Consider the following 7978-nt stretch of genomic DNA (forward strand, 5'->3'; position numbering starts at 1 on the left):
TTCGGATTTGTGTTTGGTGTAGGTAGCCTCTCTGTAGTAGCTTCTAAGATGTACAATCAATTTGCTAATTCTTTGAAATCGTTAAAGCTCTTCTAAAAACTTTGTCGAAAAACTATTCAAGTCATATTTGGTGAAAGACCTTCAATTTAAAAAATATAACCTCATCGAATATTTTGAAATGGCCACAACCCATTTAAATATTTTAGTTTCTCTTATTCCGTCACATCTTACTATACATTTCTAACAAAGTAATCGTATAGTATCAATTAAACCAATTCAGTATCAACAAACCACGATAAACTATGTAGAAGATAAGAGGTATGTCACAAATAGAGCCGACTCTAGAGGAAAAAGAATATGATAAAAACGATAGGAAATAGTACGAATGGGTACTCCACCCAATGAGAATACGTGAAAAAATAGTTAGTAATCAAATTACACATTAAAAAGATAACCAAATAGGGTGAAAAGGAGCTTCGAAATGCGACGATAACACTAAAAAACAACCTAAATATTATTGTGAAAATATGACATTATTTGGTTTAGCGCTCGATTTTCATACCACGGTGTAAATATTCGAAAATATGCGCGGCGCACCTAAAATTTTGGTTCCATTAAACATGAATTTTTTGGTCAAAATTATATTAAATATACTTTAATTAATTGTTATTACAAGATATAAGTTTAAAAATTTTCAAAATATAGCATATAAGTACCAAAAATAAATTGCGCGCAAAAAAGTCAAAATTTTTACCACTTTTTCGGATTTTTACCTCAGAACAAATAGAGGGATTTGTTTTATTTTTACACAATCTTGTGCGGCTGTCTTTTAGCTATCTTCATGCAATTTTTGCCGACATACCAACAAAATTAACTTGCTCAAAATATCAAAAAACATGGTTTTTTTGGCCTATTTTTGGCCCAAAAATCGGTTTTTTGCAATTTTACCCCAGAACAATCAGTCCAATCATTTTAAAACCACTTTCAATCGATTCTACGGTCAAAAATACGTCTAGTAAGGTGTATCTGGGGTCCCTAGCGTATCGAGCAGACAATGCCCGTAAGAGCCTTTACTATTAAGTTTGAATAATTTTTTGCAGTTGTATTAAATCAACCCAAAAATAGTCACATCGTGTTTGCCTAAATTTTTCCTTTCCGAGAAGTACCCACTTCATATACTTAATCGAAGTTTGAATATTGTCACTCCGCAAGCGTTTTTGCCAAATTTTCGACGCGCACTACGCGCAAAAGCATTTAGTTGTTATCAATTGGCACCCGCGCGTTCATCATAAATTTCAAACAGCTATAACTCAGCGAGATTATGTCCGTTCTAGCTCATATTTTCACACTAAATAGAAAATAATGTGATCTTATTGCTGACAAAATATGGATATAATTACTTTATTTGCCTTAGAGTAATAGACTGTCAAAGTTTAAAACACGCATTGGTATAGCACGTGACTAATAAGGCCAAATTTATACTTCTTAACATATTATCGATCCTTAGACATCATACTATTGTGTCCAATTAGCGGTTAGGTCTCTAAACTCGTAGCAGAAAACACGTCTTTTTGCCCGTAAGAGCCTCTACTAGAATAACAAATAAGGAATCAGCGTCCATGGTCCAAGATTTGTAGGTTTATAGCCTACCAAGACGCGCGCCGAGTTGGACTCGTCGACGGTCTTGAATATTATTGATATGTTTTACGAGTATCAGCCGTTAATCCAAAGTACATTAACAAGTGATACTCGTTTATCGGGTGATACTCTTAAAATAATTGAGTCCAACTCGGCGCGCGTCCTGGTAGGTCATAAACCTACAAATACTCGTTTGTAGGTTTACAACCTACCAGGACGCGCCGAGTTGGACTCGTCGACGGTCAATATATGGAACAGATATTTTACGAGTATCACCCGTTAAATACTCGTAAAATATTTGTTCCAAGACCGTCAACGAGTCCAATCCGGCGCGCGTCTTATAGTAGGTCATAAACGTGAAACGTAAACCTACAAAAGATACACAGACTGAAGCTACTTTAATAAACCCCAGGGCCCTTCAGCTTCTTCATAATCATTCTTTAACACAATGCAATTATAAATGCTTGGTTAATGATTCAGTGAAACCAGAAATGCAGCTCATAAAGTGCCATGGGCTGCTAAAATGCGTAGTTGATAGTTCGTACGTATTAGTATTACGTAATTTAACGTAATATAAACACTCCCCCCCCCCCCCCATTAGAGATGCTTGTGGAAGTTGATTTCTACTGGCTATGTGCCAAGGATTCCTAACTGCTAATGATTTGTCATACGTTGTATCACGTCGTGACCCCACTGTCGTTTCACTATAGTAGTTTCACTATAGTCGTTTCACTGTAGAGTTTCAACGATACAGGGCGGGTCATATATATAATATTAATACAACGTATGAAAAGTCATACGTTGTATGACCTCAGACCTGCCGCGCACGAGTGCGCGGCTCCCCCTGTCATGTATCGTAGAACTAGAAAGGATATTAGTGAAACAACGGGGATATTAGTGAAACGATGGGGGTCACGACGTGATACAACTAATGAGGGGATATAATCAGTGACCAGATGATATTTTGTAAGAAGGCAGAAGTCAGCAAATATGCATTATGCTTCTATAATTAATTCTTCTATAATTAATTTTTCTGCAACATTACAAATTAAACGCTCAAGTTTGTCAACAATTAACAATTCTATCGGTTATCAAATCGACAGTATTTTGCTTCGCAATGTAAAACTAAAAGCGCATATTCCAATTCGCCCCATTCCTTGTGATTTGAGTTAGAACTCTGTTTTTATCGCCCAAAATGTAAAAGTCTACAGAAATTCTTGAGTTCATAGAGTCTTGATATATTTAGTGCATGATCGCGCTTAATCCCTTCTAATAAAATCATAAAAATCATCCACATGACAAGACAAATTTATGTTGTTGATCCGTGTCAGAAAATAAATTAAACCTTATTTTAAAATTGTCTTTGAGCAGTTGTGAATGCTGCGTAACCAGTAAAACATTTGTAAGAACGGTTATTTTGTAGGCGAGTGTTACACGCTCCACGATTCTGTTTTGATATTCGTCAGGTTCAATGTAAAGGAACGTTATGGACCACGAATCACGGTAAAACGTGCCAATATCACGTGACTCACAGGGACCGTTATCAAATTTGCAGTCGGTGAAAGGCGTTGGTTCTTTTCCCTTTCTAAGGAGCACATTTAACACTTTTACCAAACATTACAAAACAATGTCGTCGTGAAATTGCTCCTTTTAATTCCTGCTAAACATTTTGTTCTCGACCAGTATATTTTTCAGTAGATTGTCCCAGGAACACAACACATTGAAAACAACATCTCAAAAACGTGGAGTTTCAACTTTTCAGAACAAAAACCGACCAACTTCTTATTTCTCCATCAACTTGAGATATCTTTAAAATTGCAGTGATGTAACGACAAGTCATCTTATTGTGTTTTAATCCGGCGAGATGAAACAAATAAAGAATGTCTTGAAAGCGATCGGAGACCATGTAAATTAGACCAAAACAGAAGTCACGTGATTCAGATCACGTGATGTTACGAGAGATGGAAAGAGTTCTGACCCTCGCTAATGGCGATGAGAAGCTTGCTTCTGAGTGACTGAGTGGTTGAGTAGTCAGGAAGTTTGAGGTAGTTTACACATGTCATTACACTGGGCAGGTAGCTGTCAGGTGGTCCGTCCACTGACTTCTTTACTACCGTCAAACGGGGGTGCAGCGCCTTGAAACCTGCGACAGAGGAGTCAATATTAGTATTTAGTACACTATACAATGTATAATACACTAAACAATTATGTATACATTATGTACACTATACGATTATACATACTTTATATCTACCGTAAGATAAATTCTGTTGAATTTTAATAACAAGACCGTGGCATCATTCACTGTAAGAATTATCTCCGAGTTATTTTGAGGAATTTAACGTCGGTATTTATTAATTATTAAAGCTTACCTCCCACAGGGAGTCTGGGACAACCTGTAACGAACTTTAGGAAGGCTCTTTGTTCATTTGGCTGGAAGTCAATCATCACCTGAAGTAAAGTGTCAGTTGAGAGTTGAAAACGTTGTTCATTTATAATCAACCAACTTTTAGAACAAGCACAAATGGGCTTTATTTCGGTATTTAAAGAGGTTAAATTGAGTTGTTTTAATTTAGGGGTCAAATACCAAGGTACCAGCTACACGTAAAGGTAACAACAGTGTACATTACCCGCCTCCCCACCTGTATGAGATGTTTAACAGCGGTAGAAGACGCAGTGTAGCCGTGATCAGGTTGCAGAGTGGTACACAGATCCTCCTCAGTCCACCGACCAGGACCAGTGCCGCAGAGCAGTTGAGACATTTCGTTAGCGTAGAAGAGTTGGAGGTGAGAGAGGGGCATGACAGAGCTGAAGCCTTGTCGCAACGCTTCCATCTGCTTTCTTACACCTGGTGAGATGGTGTTTAGTTCAACTTAAACACAAGGATATATTTTTTAAGAACCGGGAAGACAAGGCGAAGTAGAATGAGACAAGACGAGACAAGATAAGGTTTTAGATGCAATGATAAGATAAGAAAGATAAGATTCCTTTACCTTCTCGAAGAGTGTAATTAACAACAGCACACAAGTACTCCTCGACATTCTCAATAGTAAGAGCCACAGTGTGACCTCCACCTGTTAGTTCTATATCAGTTCCGGGCAGGACAAAGTCTAGACACAGGTCATCAAGTGTGGCTCCGTTATCATCTGTTATCTGTAAAACAAGGATTTGTATTATACCAGCAATGTGTTCCACTGAAGTATTCTTTACACGAGGCATATTTTTCGTAGGTCGCCTATGAAGAAAGAAATATATGCGTAGACTAAGGGAAGATAATCTCTTAGATAACCGCTGTACCTGTTTGATAAGACTATCTTTTCTCTCTTGGGTGAGATCTTCTTGTTTCAAGATAGCTTCTTTCTTGAGGGCGAATATTTCCACTTGCTTGAGTGAAGAATGAAGCACTTCATCTATATCCTGAAAACAGAAATACATCATAATGGGACTCTAGAGGTTGTACAACGAATCTCAATTGGTTAAACAAATATTTGGAATCACTGATAAATTAGATAACTTGTACTAATCACGTGACACAAACTAACCAATCAGTATACAGTATTACCACCACGTGACACAAATTAACCAATCAGTATACAGCATTACCACCACGTGACACAACCCAACCAATCAGTATACAGTATTACCACCACGTGACACAAACTAAGGGGGGGGGGGGGGGGGGGGGGGGGGATCATGTTATTTTTTGTCCGTTTTTGTCCGTTAATTTTTGTCCGTTTTGAAAATATAGCTGCCAAACGGACAAAAACGGACAAAAACGGACAAAAATTGTAACTTTTGATTTAAATTTTCTCCACAATTTGTAACAGGCTATCTGCAGAAATGGGTAGCCCGGTTAATGACCATGGTCCTTTCTCAAACTTTTAATCTTCAATTAGGCACAAAGAATAGTCTACACATTTTTTAATAACATAAAAAGGGATGAAAAGTTTTATTACTGGAGAGTAAAACTTTGTTAAACACAAAGATTCTTGAGCACATTTTGAGTCAGACTCAAATGCGCTTAAAAACATTTTAGTATATAACAATAAATTATGTTAACAATAACACCAACAATAATTATAAATTGAACAAATTATTGAGAGATGAAAGAGAGGAAAAGGAGGAGGGGGACTGAGGAGGGGGACGGAGGAGGGAGAAGAGGGGGGCTGAGGAGGAGTGAGACTGAGAAGGAGAACTGAGGAGGAGGAATGAATAGGAGGAGGAGAAGAAGGACTCAAGAGGAGGAGGACCCAAGAGGAGGAGGACCCAGGAAAAGGTCCCATGAGGAGGACTGGGGAGGAGGAGGACCGATGAGGACTGATGAGGACTGATAAAGAGGACTAAGGACGAGGAGGAGGAGGAGGAGGAGAAGAACTGAGGAGTGAGGAGGAGGACTGATGAGGAGAAGGAGGTGTATGAGGAGGATGAGGAGGAGAAAGGAGATAAAGGATGAGGATAAGGAGGACTGAGGAGGAGGACTAGTGAAGAGGACTGATGAGGAGGAGGACTGAGAAGGGGAGGACTTAGGAGGACTGAGGAGGGGAGGACTTAGGAGTAGAAGGAGGAAGAAGACTGAGGAGGATCAGGAGGACCCAGGAAGAGGAGGAAGAGGAGGAGGACTGAGGAGGAGAAGGAGGACCCAAGGGGAGGAACCAGGAAGAAGAGGAGGAAGAGGACTGAGAAGGAGGAGTGAGACTGAGAAGGAGAACTGAGGAGGAGGAATGAATAGGAGGAGGAGAAGAAGGACTTAAGAGGAGGACTGAGGAGGAGGAGGACTAAGGAGAAGGATGAGGAGGAGGACCCAAGAGGAGGAGGACCTAAGAGGAGGAGGACCCAGGAGGAGGACCCAGGAAAAGGCCCCAAAAGGAGGACTGGGGAGGAGGAGAACTGATGAGGACTGATGAGGACTGATAAAGAGGACTAAGGACGAGGAGGAGGAGGAGGAGGAGGAGAAGGAGTGAGCAGTGAGGAGGAGGACTGATGAGGAGGAGGTGTATGAGGAGGATGAGGAGGAGAAAGAAGATGAAGGAAGGAGATGAAGGATGAGGATAAGGAGGACTGAGGAGGAGGACTGGTGAAGAGGACTGATGAGGAGGAGGACTGAGAATGGGAGGACTTAGGACTTTAGGAGGACTGAGGAGGGGAGGACTTAGGATGAAGAGGAGGATTGAGGAGGAGGAAGACTGAGGAGTAGAAGGAGAAAGAAGACTGAGGAGGATCAGGAGGACCCAGGAGGAGGAGGAAGAGGAGGAGGACTGAGGAGGAGAAGGAGGACCCAGGAGGAGGAACCAGGAAGAAGAGGAGGAGGAGGACTGAGAAGGAGAAGGAGGACTGAGAAGGAGAAGGAGGACTGATGAGGAGGATGAGGATGAGGAGGAGGGTGACTGGGGAAAGGATTGAGGAGGAGGAAGACTGAGGAGGAGGAAGAGGAGAAGGACTGAGGAGGAGAAGGACTGAGGAGAAGGAAGAGGAGGAGGACTGAGGAGGAGGACCCAGGAGGAGGAGGACACAGGAAAAGGCCCCAGGAGGAGGAGGATGACTTGGGAGGAGGAGGACTGATGAGGACTGATGAGGAGGAGAAGTAAGTGGATGAAGAGGATGAGGAGGACTGAGGAGGAGGACTGGTGAGCAGAAGGAGGAGGAGGATAACTGAGGAGGAGGAGAAAGACTGAGGAGGAGAAGAGGGATCCAGGAGGAGAACCCAGGAGGAGGAGGAGGAGGACTGAGGAGGAGGACTAAGGAGAAGGAGGACTGATGAGGAGGATGAGGAGGAGGGTGACTGGGGAAAGGACTGAGAAGGACTGAGGAGGATAATGCGGACTGAGGAGGAGGAACCAGGAAAAGGAGGAGGAGGACTGAAGAGGAGGACTGAGAAGGCGAAAGAGGACTGATGAGGAGGATGAGGATGAGGAGGAGGGTGACTGGGGGAGGACTGAGGAGGAGGGTGACTGGGGGAGGACTGAGGAATATGAGGAAGACTGAGGAGGAGGAGGAAGAGGAGAAGGACTGAGGAGGAGGAGGACTGAGGAGGAGGAGGAGGACTGAGAAGGAGGAGGACTGAGGAGGAGGAGGACTGAGGAGGAGGAGGAGGAGGAGGAGGAGGAGGAGTGAATAGGAGGAGGAGGGGACTGGGCAGGACTGAGGAGGAGGACTGAGGAAAAGGATGAGGAGGAGGACTGAGAAGGAGGACTGAGCTGAGGAGGAGAACTGAGGACTGAGGAGGAAGAGGAGGAGGATGAAGAGGAGGTGGACCCAAGAGGAGGAGGTCCCAGGAGGAGGACCCAGGAGGAGGACTCAGGAGGAGGAGGAGGATGACTGAGGAAGACTGAGGAGGAGGAGG

General features: G+C 42.4%; 1 protein-coding gene across 1 annotated transcript; it reads right to left on the minus strand.

Annotated features, from left to right (window-relative positions):
• Positions 1-2699: 2699 nt before the first annotated feature.
• Positions 2700-5079, minus strand: LOC134824653 (E3 ubiquitin-protein ligase TRIP12-like). Its single transcript, XM_063836607.1, has 5 exons — positions 4936-5079; positions 4632-4791; positions 4281-4486; positions 4011-4089; positions 2700-3781 (listed from the first exon to the last, which is right to left on the minus strand). The coding sequence occupies exons 1-5, from the start codon at positions 5074-5076 to the stop codon at positions 3591-3593; spliced, it is 777 nt and encodes a 258-aa protein (XP_063692677.1). The 5' UTR covers positions 5077-5079; the 3' UTR covers positions 2700-3590.
• Between the last annotated feature and the right edge of the window lie 2899 nt (positions 5080-7978).

The sequence above is a fragment of the Bolinopsis microptera genome, chromosome 13 (assembly GCF_026151205.1).
Source record: "Bolinopsis microptera isolate Bmic1 chromosome 13, MBARI_Bmic_1.0, whole genome shotgun sequence".
In the NCBI taxonomy this organism is placed as follows: domain Eukaryota; kingdom Metazoa; phylum Ctenophora; class Tentaculata; order Lobata; family Bolinopsidae; genus Bolinopsis; species Bolinopsis microptera.